This window comes from Delphinapterus leucas, chromosome 1, assembly GCF_059928025.1.
Source record: "Delphinapterus leucas isolate spDelLeu-1000000601 "Yukka" chromosome 1, BTC_Dleu_Yukka2, whole genome shotgun sequence".
NCBI classification, from domain to species: domain Eukaryota; kingdom Metazoa; phylum Chordata; class Mammalia; order Artiodactyla; family Monodontidae; genus Delphinapterus; species Delphinapterus leucas.
Genome location: NC_143129.1, coordinates 57,868,065 through 57,884,447, shown reverse-complemented (window position 1 = coordinate 57,884,447; position 16,383 = coordinate 57,868,065). Strand labels below are relative to the sequence as shown.

General features: G+C 44.6%; 1 protein-coding gene across 1 annotated transcript in view; it reads right to left on the bottom strand.

The window, feature by feature from the left end:
- The window catches only part of LOC111165698 (protein Cryzl2-like), a 37,876-nt gene extending 21,934 nt beyond the window's left edge, over positions 1-15,942 (bottom strand). The window contains 4 exon segments of the mRNA XM_030762214.2: positions 978-1,086; positions 1,170-1,251; positions 1,254-1,562; positions 15,891-15,942. Of these exon segments, the coding sequence (XP_030618074.2) occupies positions 978-1,086; positions 1,170-1,251; positions 1,254-1,562; positions 15,891-15,942 (552 nt within the window).
- Positions 15,943-16,383: the final 441 nt, after the last annotated feature.

The window sequence follows — 16,383 nt, the reverse complement described above, 5'->3', positions numbered from 1 at the left end:
TTAAATTTAACGTTAAATCCTATGGGGATTTAACGATGGATAAATTCTCATAGTCCCAGCTCTCAGGAGCTAATATCTGACACAGCAGTCCAGACAAATAACAGAATAAAGGAGCCCAGCCCTCAAGCCTATGCACATTGTGTGCTTGACACAGTTGCTGACATGTACAGCACCTATAAATCCTCAAGCCACTCCACCTTGATTCAAGGTGAACATCTTTCAGCATGTGAATCCCAGGAAGCAGACTGGCTGCTGTCCTGCGCTCACCCAAATAATCTATTTAGTCACAGGGTCCGTGTTAGTGACACTTCAGGGCTGCAGTCACATTTCTCCCTCTCACCAGCTGTCCCCAACCCTGAGACTCACTGCCTGCTTCACCTTGTCAGAGGTTCTCATTCTCCACGCCAGATGACAGTGTTACCAAGGTGATCAACAGGCAAAGCCAAAGTGGCTACCCCATTTTCCACCACCCTAAATGTGGGTAAATGCCCACAACGCTAATATAACCCCACCCACCCCAAATCACTGCAGTACACCAGGGGAGGGAACAAGGCACATTATCATGTAAATAGCGTTAGCTGGGCTGGCTGTGGGGGAGGAGGAAGGGCAGATAATTAGATGCTGATATTGAAGAAGAGGAAGCAAAGCATGGGGTCCATTTATCTGTGCTAAATCAATAACTTGCAGGTGGTTATGCAAAGTCGTGTGCAAATCAGAATTCTCTGTTTCTAAGGCAACAGCTCTGGGGACTTCTACATTTGTGTTCTGGGGAACAATCTTCCTTTTGCGCTTCGGCCTTTTTGTGACCCCAGAAAGGGCCTTTCTAGAAGCTCAGCACGAAGTTGCGCTCCAGTCTCGCGGGCGCCCCTTAGCTGAGCACTCGGGAACTCAGTTCCGGTCGGGAGCCCGCGGGGCTTGGGTGGTGGCCGCGGAGAAGGGGCGTCTAGGGGGTCCCGGGGCCAGGCCAGTCACCCTACCTCGCGGGGCCGGAGATGACGGGGGACCGCCTCCTCAAAGGCCAGGGGCTGCTTCAACTCGGCGCCCAGCGCGGCGCGGTAGTGCCTGCCGCAGCCCTGCCCGGCCCTCCTGCAACGCAGAACAAAGGGTCGGGTTACTGGGGGCGAGCCGGTTAACGCCTTTGGAGGTTCTGTGGTGAGTCAGGGCCGCACCTGCAGAGCCACGCCCGAGGCAAGCACAGTCCCCACGCCGACGCCGACGCCAGGGCCCCGCGCAAGTGTCGCCAGAGGGGGAGGTCCGAGCGCGGCAGGAAAAGCAGGAAGCCGCCCGCCCCGCCCCGGCCGCCGGGGACTCGCGACCCGACCCAGGCTGGCGGCAGCGGCCGGGACCGCGCCACGGGCCAGTCCCACCCGCGGGGGTGCCGCGCTTCTCCCGGGCGCCCGGGCCCCCTGGTCCCCCGGGGCCCCCTGCAGGTGGAGCCCACTGTGGAGTTGGGGGCGGGGATGGAGGAAGATGAGTAAATAGAAACAGATCCCCGGAGATTAACCTTTGTTGGCATTCGTTGTAGCAAGTTCGGGAGACTTTAGAAACCACACTTGGCGGTTCTTATACAGAGAACAAACTAGGGGTTAATAGTGGAAGGGGGGGTGAGAGGAGGGGCAAGATAGGGGAAGGAGATGAAGAGGTTCAAACTACTAGGTATAAAATAAATAAGATGCAAAGATGTAATGTACAGCACAAGGAATACCGCCAATATAACTTTAAATGGAGTATAATCTAGAAAAATATTGAATCACTGTGTTGTACACCTGAAACTAATATAACATTGTAAATCAACTACTTCAATAAGACAATGTATAAATAAATAATTAGGGGTTGGGGGGGTCCTCTGCATGTGTGAAATCCTAAATGCATAAAGGCTTTAATGTCTACCTTCAACATCCTATTAGGATTCAATTCTTGTTATTAATTTTCTCACACTTACTGGACCACTTACTTATACTAAAACTGTACAGTTACTAGCAATCCAATGTTAAATGATTCTACGCGAATCCAAAGAGTACTTCCAATTAAAGTCAAGCCAAAACACCTATGTTCTGCGTGACACGTAGTAGATGCTCAACAATTGATTCAAGGACAGTGTACCTGGGTAAACAGGTACACTCTGGGAAAACTGAAAACATAACAGTATAATCTGTGAAAAATTGTAAAACTGGGTCGTTCTCTGTTGCAACAGTAGCCAAATATTTATATACTAGCAATATAAAAGAATATTATCCTGGGAAGAATGTTTCACTTGACAGATAGCTTTTAAAGACAGCCTGGTACTTCCCTGGTGGCACAGTGGTTAAGAATCCACCTGCCAGGGCTTCCCTGGTGGCGCAGTGGTTGAGAATCTGCCTGCTAATGCAGGGGACACGGGTTTGGGCCCTGGTCTGGGAGCATCCCACATTCCGTGGAGCAACTAGGCCCTTGAGCCACAACTACTGAGCCTGCGCGTCTGGAGCCTGTGCCCCGCAACAAGAGAGGCCGCGATAATGAGAGGCCCACGCACCGCGATGAAGAGTGGCCCCCGCTTGCCACAACTAGAGAAAGACCTCGCACAGAAACGAAGACCCAACACAGCAAAAATAAATTAATTAATTAATAAACTCCTACCCCCAACATCTAAAAAAAAAAAGAATCCGCCTGCCAATGCAGGGGACACGGGTTCGAGCCCTGGTCTGGGAGGATCCCACATGCCGCAGAGCAACTAAGTCCATGTGCCACAACTACTGAGCCTGCACTCTAGAGCCTGTGAGCCACAACTACTGAGCCCGCGTGCTGCAACTACTGAAAGCCGCGCTTCTAGAGCCCGTGTTGCACAAGAGAAGCCACCTCAATGAAAAGCCTGCGCACTGCAACAGAGTAGCCCCTGCTCACAGCAACTAGAGAAAGCCTGCATGCAGCAACGAAGACCCAACACAGCCAAAAATAAATAAATAAATCTATTAAAAAAAAAAAAAAGTCTGATATCTTTAAAAAGACATCTGGTCAGGGAATTCCCTGGCAGTACAGTGGTTATGACTCCATGCTTCCACTTCAGGTGGCCAGGGTTCAATCCCTGGTGGGGGAACTATTGTAAGATTCCCACAAGCCTCCAGGCATAGCCAAAAAAAAAAAAAAAAAAAAGATATCTGGTCAAAGAGTGTATAGCTTCTGAGGTTCAAGCCCAACTCTACCACCTATTTGTATGGCTTTGACAATCCTCTTGGCTGTGGAACCCAGTTCCTCCCCCATAAAGTGAAAGTATTGGGCAGAATAATCCCTCAGTTGCTAAATTCTGTTTCTATTTTTTTGATGGAAACAATAGTCCAAGATAGCATAGAATTATGGAATGATCCGGAATGGAATAGAGGAAAAATGGAAAGCAAAAATGAAGTAGGAATGAATTTCTGAAATCATGACCTAAAGGCTTTGGTGGGAAAGGAATTCAAAAACCAGTTTCCCACCACAGGTATGTAGCAGAGGTCACCATTATCTTAAGAGCACTCACAGGGAATTTGAAGTCATTTTAGCCCCACCTCCCTCAGGAAGAAACTGGGCAGAAGAGGAACACGGACTAGAAGGTGAGAAGGTGGAAAATATTATCTTCCATGAAACACTTTGCAAACTCTTAAGTCATTAGGTACATAAAATCAAACCAGGAATAGTGGAGAAATATGAACATTATCATCATCAAAGTCAACATTCTGGTTGCCAAATAAGAGTGAGCAACAAGAAATCTCAAGTTTGTGAAGTATGAAACCAATATTGATCTGGGGATGAAATGAGTTGTTACATGTGGAAAACGTTTTGTAAAATATTAAGTTTTTATACAAGATATAAAGCAAGCAAATTTTTTTTATTAAGTATAGTTGGTTTACATAAAGGGAACAATTTTTAATTGAGCTCCTTGAAAGCAACAACCATTTCTTAATCTCCTTTATGTTTGCAGTACTTTGCACAATGCCACACTTTTAGGCACTTGATACATGCTTATCGCTGAATTGTTGAATGAGCAGTCGGTTACCTAGTATCAATTTTCCAGATAATTGGAAGTATCTCTAAGCATCAGGTTTTTGATTAATTATTTTTATGGAAATTTTTTCTATTGTCATTTTCATAATATCTTTGTTATTCTCAGGGCATATGAAAATCATTGAGTTTGGAGAAATCTATCAATACTGCATTCTACATTTATAACAGTATCTGAAGAAAATAGCAAAAGGCCCTTTAAGAAGAATCTTGGAGGGAGATGAAAGTATCTTAGGTAATTGAGGTGATTTTAAGCACTTATATGCAAAATAACTTTCACTTTTCCAAAGAACTTCAAAGGTAAGTGACAAGGCATTTAATAGTAGCTGCTATAGTAGCAAAAGAAGCATTTTAGCTGATCCATCAAATTGCTGCTACCACACCATACTGTCTAGTTTTTGTTATCATTTCTGGTTATTTTGTTTTATGTGGGGTAAGGTAGGAAAGTGAAGAGGAAGAACAAAATTTGAGTCCTGGCGGAGAATAAGACCAAGCAAACTAAATCCGAAATGATCACTCCTCTGCAAAGAAAGAATCTCTAACTGCCCTACAAACCAGTTTGAGGGCTCGTTAGGAAGTAAAAGAGTAACAGATGACTCTTCCTGCTGGTACAGCTCACATGAAGAGATAATATTTAACATCCAGAAGCTGCTGGAGGGCTGAGGGTGGAGAGCTGAATACACAAACAGCTATGTTTTCACAGAATAATAGACAAACAGTATATAAACAATATAAATACCATGCAGGACTGTGCTGAAAATGTAACAGTAGCCCCCCACAGTTAAAATGCTTTATCCAATAGTTTGTCAGTGCCTTGAGAATAGAGACCGTGTGTCTCAGTAGCCCAGTTGACCACTACATCTAGCACACAGCAGATACTCAGTACATTAGGAAGGTAGGAAGCCAGGAGCCCCCCAAGCTGTGTGGGAGAGCTACCAGCACATTACAATTCAAAGCCACAGCCGAAAATGTTAAGGGGTCTTGCACCTACTTTCCTGCCTAAGTATACAGCTGCCGGGCATGATCTGATCCTTTTTTCTGACTAGTTCAGTTTTGCCATTATAGATACATTATTATCTTCTACCAAAAAAGATGTCTCCCAAGAGTCTTGAGGTGCGTTGTAGTTTACCTTTTCATTGAATTCCCCCAGATAGCTCTTTCTGACTGTTGCAGTTGCAGTTAACTTTTATCAACCTCAGAGATGGACTTTGGCCAGTGGTATATGTGGGACATATTAACCTTCTAGTCTATTCCAAGAACCGTGTAAGACTTGCTACATAACTTATTTGCTCCAACACTCATGGAATCATAGAATTTCAGAGCTGGGATTGCTCGTCAAGATAATCTCAGCGAAGTGCTTCATTTACAAGTGAGAAAGCAGAGGCTCAGAGAGAGATTGGCCCAAGGTCACAGTGAGGGTTAGTGGCTGAAGTAGCATTAGGATCTGTTAGGATCTGGCTTTCCTGATTTCTTGTTCGATTCCCTTTCTATCGAGCTCTTTGTATTTCACTCAACACTATACAAAACAATAATATTTCACATTTTCATAGTACATCACTGGTTTCAAATCACTGTCACCCAAATTGCTTTATCCTGCCAGTGATGAGAGTGATAATAATTATTGTTACAACTAGCACTTATTGGTAACTTACAACAAACAAGTTACTAAGTGCTTTTACATTATTTTATTAGTCCTCACAATAGTCCTATTACTAGGATACTATTATTTTCACTCTTATAGATCGGGAATGCAGACTTAAGGAAGTTAAGTAACTTTCCCAAGGCCACACAGCTAGGAAATGGAGCAGTTTAGAAGCCTCCTAATTGCCTGATGCCAGAGCCCGGCCACCCACTGTGCCCTCCCTCACAAACGCCCTCTGCAGCAGACAAAGAAGGTATTGTACCGTACATTTTAAAGCCATGCTTTTTTGCTTGTAGTTTTAAGTTTAATTTTATAGGAATTTTACAGTAGTTCAAGCCTAGAAAATAGATGAATTCCCTGAAGAGAAGAATAGAGAGAAAGCAGCCTCCAGGGATGCCAGCAGTTAAGACCCAAGAGCAGGAAGAAAAGTTAACACATAATTAGGAGTACTACCCTATTCCTTATAGCCACAAACTTGAAAATGTATTGATTTCATTTAAATTTAAAGTATAGTGTGTAAGATTAAAACTATGATTATGTAAAGTCGTTTTCACACACACACATTCACATCTACACACACACACACACACACACACACACACACATGCGCGCGCGAATAAGATTTTAATGAAACAATGTGCTGACTGGGTTGCAGGTACCAGCAGGCATTTGGGCTAAATTCCTGGCACCCAGATGGACTCAGTTGGAAGCAGTGGTGACCTGAACAATGTCTGCCATGGCCTCCAAAACTAATCACCAATATTTGATGCAGGAATCTATTTTCCATCTTAAGCCATCATTATGGAACCAGTTTACAAGTTCCCAAGCAGTCTGGCAACTTTATGAAGCCTTTCCAACCCCACCTCCTCCAGAGAGAACAAACCCTTCCCTTCCACATGTTTCCTCCCAAGAATTTTATAAACCTGGATTAGCTCACTAATCTCACTGTTCAGGTGGTATTTATCTGTTTATCCCAACAGCTAAGCTGTGAGCACTGTGGATGGTTCCGATGATAACATATTGAAGAGAAAATAATTTAGGCCTTGGAATCAGATGTACCTATGCTGGATTCCTGGCTTAGCCACTCAGTCATTGTGACCTTGGGAAAGTTATTTAACCTCTCTGAGCATCCATTTTTTCACCTATAAAACAAGCATAATAATAGCTGTGAGAATTGAACAAGATAAGCCAGTACATTGCAGCCCTCAACAAATGGCAGCTCTTATTATGAAGACAGTCCCTGCCCAGCTAGTGGAGAAAGGCACACAAAAAATACGCTTCTAAGGGAATTCCCTAGCAGTCCAGTGGTTAGGACTCTGCGCTTCCACCCCCGGGGGCACGAGTTCTATCCTTGGTTGGGGAGCTAAAATCCCAGAAGCCACATGACGTGACCAAAAAAATATAGGCTTCTAAAATGCCTGTGAAATGTCCTATGATAGGGGGCTGCAAAGGGGGCTGTGAGAGCACAGAGAAGGTCAACCTACCCCACTTGGAGAGCATCATTTCAAGAAAGTCTCCCAGAAGAGGGGTGAAGAAGAATTAGCCAGACAGAGGGCACAGCTAAACGTGTCCCAGGCAAAGGAGTGAGTGAGAGAGAACATGACATGCTCAAGGAATTATAGGTGGTCAGTTACGACGGAAGTTACGGTTTGAGTTGGAGAATGGTGAGGGATGAGACTGGAGAAGAAGATGGTGGTGTAGAAAGAGCGTAGGTATTGGAATCAGACAGTGAGGAATCCCAGCTTCACCACTTTCCAGCCAAATATCCTCAACCAAGTGACCTCTTTCTGAGTCTCGCTTTTCCCATTTGTAAAATGATTGTGATTCCATGAACTAGTGTATGTAAAGTGCCTGGCACAGAATGTACATTTTTTTTAATGATAGCAGGAATTATTTATCGCTGTTTATCTAGGACGAGCTTAGTGGTTGGCCATTTCGATTGAGTCGATGGAAAGATGAATGAATGGGTAAATTCATTAACTTATTAATATTAGTATTTATTAGACACCATCCTGGTGGCAGACACTGTTCTAGTCACTGGGAATATAGTAGTGAACAAAACAGACAAAAATCCTTGCCCTACTGGGACTTGCAGTTCATGAACTGAGATGGAAAGGGGGCCACTGGTGTCTGTGAGGGGACAGTCTACTTCATAGCCCATGTGGCTCCAAAGTTATCTGATAAAAAGCTAATAAACTGACAAAGCGAGTTTCCAAGTTTCCAAGAGGTCTAGATGTGAGTCCCACCTCCTAACAAGGAGGAGGCTCTTGTCCCCTCCCTTAATTGCTTCTCACTTATCAACTCCCAGCTTCCTGTTGTGATCCAGGGGAACTGGTGAGTTGTGTTGTTTGGCAGGAAGAAATGTCAAGGAGGGCTCAATTCATTCTTGGGCTCTAAGTCTAAAGTGGTGGCAAGAGGAAATAGGAAAGCAGCTCACACAAAAAGGCTATGGAGAGGGAGATTTGCCTATCTCAGCAGCCCCATGATAAGTGAGCTCAAATGCCTGTGATGTGTGGAGGTTTTATTTCCATAGCAGGATAATCATATTCACATGTGTATATCTCATTACAAAAAGGGTTCCCCAGGAGATTTCATTTAATTCTCAGAAGGGCTCTACAAGGTAGGAATTAACCCCATTTAATCCCATCCTTTTCCTTTAAATTAACTCCTCCTGTCCTCCTGTATCTAACTACACCCGAGCTTCAATCATAAACAAAACAACAAAAATCTTTGTTCATCTCTCATCCCTCTCTAACCAAAACCCTATTCATCTCCTCCTGACAGCCAAGTCCACTGAACATTAAGAATATGCTTGTTAGATAGAACTACCATATGATCCAGCAATTCCACTCCTAAATATATACTCAGAAAAAACAAAAACACTAATTGGAAAAGATACATGCACCTCAATGTTCATAGCAGCACTGTTTACAATAGCCAACATATGTAAGCAACCCAAGTGTCCATCAACAGATGAATGAATAAAAAAGATGTATGGTGGAATATTACTCAGCCATAAAAAGCATGAAATCCTGCCATTTGCAGCACCATGGATGGATCTAGAGACTATTATGTTTAGTGAAATAAGTCAGAGAGAGAAAGACAGATACTGTATGATATCACTTATATGTGAAATCTAAAAAGTAAAACAAACCAGTGAATATAGTAAGAAACAGCTTCACAGATAGAGTGAGCAAACTAGCATTGACTGGTGGAGGGAGGGAAGGGAGAAGGGGCACAGTAGGGGGAGGGGATTAAGAGGTACAAACTACCATGTATAATATAAATCAGCTACAAGGATTTTTTAAAATAACTTTATTTATTAATTTTTGACTGCGTTGGGTCTTTGTTGCTGTGTGCAGGCTTTCTCTAGTTGCAGTGAGCAGGGGCTGCTCTTCGTTGCGTTGCATGGGCTTCTCATTGCAGTGGCTTCTCTTGTTGTGGAGCACGGGCTCTAGGCGCGCGGGCTTCAGTAGTTGTGGCTCGTGGGCTTAGTTGCTCCGCGGCATGGGGGATCTTCCCGAACCAGGGCTCAAACCCTTGTCCCCTGCATTGGCAGGTGGATTCTTAACCACTGCGCCACCAGGGAAGCCCTACAAGGATATATTTTACAAAGAATTATAGCCATTATCTTGTAGTAACTTTTAATGGAGTATAATCTGTAAAAATACTGAATTACTATGCTGTCCATCTGAAGCCAATATAATATTGTAAATCAACTATTCCTCAATAATAATGATAATAATATAAGGAATATGCTCAGTGACTCCGCTGCTCTCCTTCCATTCAGTCTCCACTGTGCTATTCCCCTAAATGCCACTGGTCCAATGGATGCTTGCCAGTCAGTCCCCATTGCAGCTGGCCTCTTGCAGCATTTGAAGCCAGTCTCTGCTGGTTCTCCTCCTACTTCTCAGCCCACTCCCCAGGCTTGTTCTTAGATTCCTTTCCTCTGCCACTTCTTTAATGTTGTCAGCCAGGGTTCTTTCTACCATCCTTCTCTCTCTCCCTCTCTCTCTCTCTAAGTGAACTCTCTTTTTTCTTCAAAATCCTGCCCAAGCTCCTGATTTGGGAGCCCTTCCCTAACCATAGTCTCACCACTTCTCACCTTCTCATTCTTCTCTCCCACCTCCAAAATATACACAGTCCCCTCCTCTCGTTTTCCTGGGAACTCTTCTGCAGCTTCAGTAAAGCACATCCCACATTGTGTTGTGCCGGTGCATGGGTCTGTCTCCACAGGAGATTACACAAAACTGCAAGGTGGAGCCAGTGACTTCTCTATTTATGAATTCTCGGTGCCTGGCACAGGGCCTGGCACATGGCAGACAATAAGATTCAGAGGCGTTTTGCAAATTCTCAAGAATCAAACAGCTAGGAAGTGAAAAGACAGGACCTCAACCGTAGTCTTCTGGCTTTAAAGGATATAGTCTCTCTGCCTCAGCACAGAAAAGAACCATGTTCCAAGTATTTTACCATAAGTGCCTCAACCCCAGCAATTTATATACAACAAGGGGCAAGGTGGCAGGAAGGATTTCCTTTTCCCCACAAACACTGCCCCAGCTACCAGGTGTGGAAGGATTGTTTGGTATTTGTAGCCTTCCTTTTGCAAACTCCAGGATGAGAAGAAGGAAGAAAAAATAAAACCCACCTCCTTTCTCTTCCTCCCAGTGGACAATCACCCCCATCACTTCCCTTTCGAGCCAGGAGGCAGGAAGCCTATCCTAGCTCATGAAATTCCCCACTTGAGAGGAGTAGGGGGTGACTTAATAAGACACTTTGTGGCTGGGCCAGCCCTGAGTATGATCGCTGCCATCCTGAAGTAATGCTCCCGAGGAAACCTTCAGAAGGTGGTCACAGATATACCTAGGAGGAAAGAAACTTCCCCTTTCCTGAGGAATAAACAAAGTTTCTAAGGAGATGCTCTGAAATCAGATGATGTGTGCATTTGCCAATTACAAGCTCAAGTTCCACCCAAATACACACTATCAAAGGCTTTCCCAAGGCCGTCACTACACACACAGGGCCCTCCTGCTGTTTGGGCAGCATTTTAGTACTTCAGTGAAGCAAGATAAATGTCATCAAAGCAGCAAGGTAAAGACGGACCCATCCAGCAATGCCTTTTCCAGACCTGATGACTCACTTTGCCTTGTCTTTTATAATGTCGCAGCCTGAGAGGGGAAGAAGGAAATGAAGAGGAAAAGAGTGGGCTGTGTTGTAGATGTAATTTGTTTCCCCTTTTCAGACAGCTTTTTAATGAGCTTTCTCATCAAGGGCTCTGTGAGCCTATGCTTAAAGTTTTCCGGACAAGCAAATGAGCAGGACTGAAATCAGATGGCATCAAGCCAGCACCTCATGTTTTGTTTTAAAGATATAGTAAGGGGGTGGGGTAGTATGAAAGAAAACATTGCTATTTGTGAGAAGAGAGATTTGATAACTCTTTTTTTTTTTTTTTGCGTGCACGGGCCTCTCACTGTTGTGACCTCTCCCGTTGCGGAGCACAGGCTCCAGACGCACAGACTCAGTGGCCATGGCTCACGGGACCAGCCGCTCCGCAGCACGTGGGATCTTCCCGGACCGGGGCGCGAACCCGTGTCCCCTGCATCGGCAGGCGAACTCTCAACCGCTGCGCCACCAGGGAAGCCTTGATAACTCTTTAGTCCAAGATAATTTGGAAATGAATGTTGTGGTTTTCCCCACTCCCCATGAAAATTCTAATGTTCATCAATTATTAGAATATTAGTGTGTATCTGTGATAGCATTTCTCTGTTCAGTCGGTTCCCATGGAGAGAAGTAACTGTCCTGTGCTATCCTAACCCTGGGTTCATATTTCTGATAAGGTACTCATCACATTGTGTCAGAGATAATGTACCCTCTAGGCTCTGATCCCCCATGGCGTAGGCACTCAACCTCACCTAGCCTCCTTTATATTTCCATGGTCCAACACAGTGTCCAGACACATAGACACTCAATTAATGTGATTTTACCATTTAAGTGAATTCATTAGGTGCTGTTAGTATATGAAAAAGTACATAAACTAATTAGACCTAAGTTCTAGACTGAAAATCAGAGTAATTTATCACCTTGCAAGGTTCAACAAACATTTTAATGTGCTAACAGCTCCTAATTAAAGCAGCAGCCTTCAACTGAAATTTTCAAGAGGACAGAAAAAAAATACAGTCAGCCCTCTGTATCCATGGGTTCCGCATCTCCAGATATAGAGGCAGACTGTACCACACCAGTTTATATAAGGGCCATGAGCATCCGTGGATTTTGGTATCCACTGGGGGTGCTGGAACCAATTCTCCCCTCTCCCACTCCCCCAGGATACCAAGGGATGACTGTATTGATAGGGATTCAGAGATACAATTTTTTCTTTTTATCACTGATGGATGTTATTTGGTTTCTGAGTAGGAATTAGCTCCTTCACAATAGAGAAAATGATGTGGGTTTTGCTCTGTTTATCTTTCTAGTGAGTTTGCTTAACAGAGCATAAGTATAGAATGCAGGAAAGCAGTTTCTAGCTGTTGCCTATGCTTGAACTAGTTGTCCTGTAATCCTTCCCTCTGCTTGTATGGCATAAGGCATGCCTCACTTGTGGTGATTCCAGGTACCTCCAGAGATGATATACTGATATACATGAACAGTCTGACACAGTGTTGGCCACAGAGTGTGTGTTCAATAAAAAAACAGTCACCCATTGCTGGGAAGGGCAAAAAAGAGGAGAGGGGCTACCCTCCATTAGATTGGAGAATAGACATCAAGGTAACACAATCCTCCCTAAAACATTTTCTCAGTGGTCTAGCTAAAAATGCTGCTGACTGCTTTTGTGTTTCCTGGACTGCATTTCATACCAGAGGTCTAGGCTATCTCTGTGTCTCCCTCTCTCTCACTCATGTCCATACTTGAATAGTCAGCAAGGAGTCAGTGATCCATCCCTACAAGCAGAAGAATGAGACTGGGTGTTCTCAGACTACATATCTGGAACATTTTCTTTGATGGGCATCACTTAGTCGGTATTTCACAAAGTATGATCCGTGAACTGTGCATCAGATGCCTGAAGGTGCTGATTAGAAGGACTGGTCTCCCAGCTAGCGTGGCATCCTGGCATCTGTCATTTTATTAGGCTCCCCCATGGATTCTGCTTCCTGCAGAAGTTCAAGAGCATCTGGCCTTGGCTTCTGACGTAGCGGCACCTTGGATCACTAGAGGGCACCCTGGAACAACATTTTCCCCAGGCTTCAGGCTTTCTGCCAACCGACAAGGGCTGTGGCGCCCTCATACTTCTGGGCTACAGTTTCCAGGCCCATCCTGGAACCACAGTTTCCTTTAAGAAACAATCCATTGCCACATCACCAAATATATCTACCATGCAGTTCCACCATGGCGCTGTAATAAATTCATTTCTAAAGAAAAAATTAGGCTTTAAGTCATCCTTGTGTATATTCATTAAACACAAATTGTGAACAACGTTAGGTATTAAAAGGATTGATAAAAGAAGTCATATTTCCTACTCTCAAGAAAAATGTGGGAAAGATAAGGCATAAATACGAAATCATTTGAAAATAATTAAATAATGGTAAATTAACTTTCAAATTAATAAAAAAAAGAATAAATGACTAAATGTCACACAAACAGATGCCAGTATATGCACAAACAAGGAACTCCACCGGTGGCCCTGAGTTGACTGGGAAAACTGCGCACTGGGATCCCTGGGAAGGCATCATGGAAGAGGAGAAGGGGGGTCCAGGGTGGCCCAAGTACAACACATGTCGTTTGAATTCAGAGCTCTTCCTCGTGTCTCAGCAGACAAATAAACAGGCAAACACGAATCTGGGAAGGACCACTGGGACTTCTTTTGTCATGTTGGCATAATGCCCATTTATTCAATGAATCCCTGTGGGGCACTACCACGTGCCAGGCATTGGCCGTGCACTGGGGAGAAAGCAGTGGGCAAGACAGACACCTTAGTGCTGCCCTCGGGTGTTTACCATCCAGCAGGGAGACGAATGAACACGTAATTACAAAGTAGTGTGTAAGTGATAGGTTTAGTAGGAGGTTTGTGGGAGCTCATAGGGGAGAAACCTAACTCCAAGCCGTGGTGGTGAAGGAAGGCTTCCTGGGATAGAAATGTTCAATGAAAGAACTTAAAGGATGAGTTAGGAGCAGCAACAAAAGGATGTTTGAAAGTTGGGGAAGAGAAGAAGCAGGTATTTGAGGAACCGAAAGAAATTCAGTAGAGAATTCAACTGGGGGAGTTGGGAAGAGAGGGAGGGCAAGGGAAATGTGCTAAACAGTGTTGGGGGAGCAGTGCAAGCCGAGGCCAGCGAGTGAGGAGCCTTGTAAACCTTAATGGGGATATGTGGACATTACCCTAAGGGTACTGGGGAGCCATTGAACGATTATGAGCAGGGGTAGTGCCACGATCAGATCTGCATTTTAGGAGGCTCTGCCTGTGCGAGGGCCACTGTTAATAAGCCAGTAAAGAATCAGTCTCTCCCTTTAACTGGATCTCTCCAATTTCCTTCCTCCATCCCCAGTCACCAGCTCCCCAGGAAACCCTTTAAAAGCAGAGGTCTCTTTAAGGTCAGCTTCACAGGCCAGATAGCAGAGGAGACAAGAACAGCCCAAGAGGTGTGATAGTCACAAGCTGGACTGCTCTTCTCCGTGTACCCTGTGGTCCTCACAAAAGGTAATCTCCGGCAAAGTAGACAGGCAGGCAGGGCCACGCTGGATTGAAAGGGGGAGTGGTCTGAACCCCATTTCCTTGGCTGGACACCTTAAGCAACACCCTTGAACTGGTTAAAGGCAGTACAGAGGAAAAACAACAAACTTGTGAATGGTGTAGAAAATTTATGCAAAATGTACAAAGGCCTTATCTACCTAGGCAACTGCTGTTTTATTATGCTTATTACTGACTTAGGACTTTGGCTTGACCTGCACATCAAAACTCTTAATCAGGCCTCTCGTCCTTATCTGCAGGGTAGCCAAGAGGCAGGTGGTGGCACTAAACCGTAATGACTAGAAGCAGCGTAACACTGATGCAGCTGATTGAGCTTGCCAGTTAAAGTCCAGCGCCTTGATTGTTTGCCTACAGAATAATGAGTTTTGTTTCTGTTTTTGTTTTTTTAACCAGCCACTCAGGTCCCTCCCAAAGCATCCTGCACTATATCCTTATCTCCTAAAATGGAGGTTGTATGGGGAACAGGCCTTCGAGTAATACAGGTTCCTCAATTCCAGCCTCTGTGACAGGGAGGCCTCATGCTCAGTTTCCTTTCCTTCAGAGTAAGGAAGAGTCTGTGTGCAGGGCCTGGAGCCTCTGGGCACAAAAATAGACCATCTGAGCGTTTGGATTTTCCTTTCCTGACAGTGAACTTACTCAGGAAGAGGCACTTAAACAAGACTTTTTTTTTCCTCTGTGTTTTTTCAAAAAACACATGTAATGGGGGGAGCAAAATTGTTATGGAGAGAAGACTTTTCAGCCCCCTCTTCTTTGTTCCCTAAACAGGCTCAGGTGAAGCAGTCCTTTTGCCCTTAATTGCCTTTTCTGCCTGCACTCCCCACCTCCAGCCCACTCCCATCCCGCATCCCCACCCCCAGCAATCTTCCAGACCCCTTTGCTCAGCACCCACCAAGTCCTAAAAACCCCACCATCTCTTCCGTTGTTAGGCTTGTAACTGAGACTTCCCACACAGTGATATGAAGAGACATATGATTCAAGCATCCCTCTTTCAGAAATATTATTATAGTCGCAGGAAAAAAATAGGGGCCTGCTCCATGTCTGTCACCTGAAATAAACTCCTAGTTCCTTCCCTACTGCTCCCCAGATGCTCAGTTCTGAAGATGATTCCAGCTGATTTTGCCAGCCACCCGCAAGACTCCTAACCCCAGCTAGTGGCTGAGGGAGAGGGAAAAGAAAAAGGGAGCCTCTGAAGTCGGCCACCTCAGGGTATGTGAAACACATGCTTGTCACGTGGAGAAAAATGTGCCAGGTAACCTCTAAGACTCCCTTGGGAATCCAAAGTTTGTGTCTCTTTGCAGAGCCCAGAACAGCCTGTCTGTTCTCCTCTCCCTGTTGTGTGCCTGGCACTTCCCCAATGAGATATCTCCTGGAAAAGCTTTTCCTCTGAGGGGTGGGGAGCTTTTGTTCTCTGGGAAATATGGTACAGCTAATTAAGAGCATTGTCCTGGGAGGGGGAAGGTTTCAGAGACTGTTTCCACCAGGGGTGAGTGCCACTACCTCTGATCGCTGTCATGTTCCTCTTGATCTCTCTGCCCCGCTGGGCTACCATTTTGGGGGGAGATTGTGATAATGCCCAATAAAATAAAAATAGATATGTGAAGTGAAATCTCCCTCTCTCTCTTTTTAAAAAAACATTTTCTCTGCAATGAATTGAGTTTCTATTACTAACTCATTTCAGAGAGGGACTCTCTGACAGTATGGTTTTTGACCCCTACCCATCTGGTAGAAGCTGGAGGTCCCAGGACTAAAGCCACATTCTGTCTCACCCCGTTTCCTACATAATAACACATAACACGCAAACATGCAGCTAAAGTAAAATTTCTAGCAACGATTTTGATTTAGCTGTTGGTTGTCAGTGTAGAAGTAGTTCGAGTAGAACTCTTAGTTCTTGATTTGAAAAACAAGAGTAGCATATTTCATGGCATCTATAGCAACAGCACCACAAAGGTCTCAATATCTCATATAAGCTGTGATTGTCCCCATAGTGGCA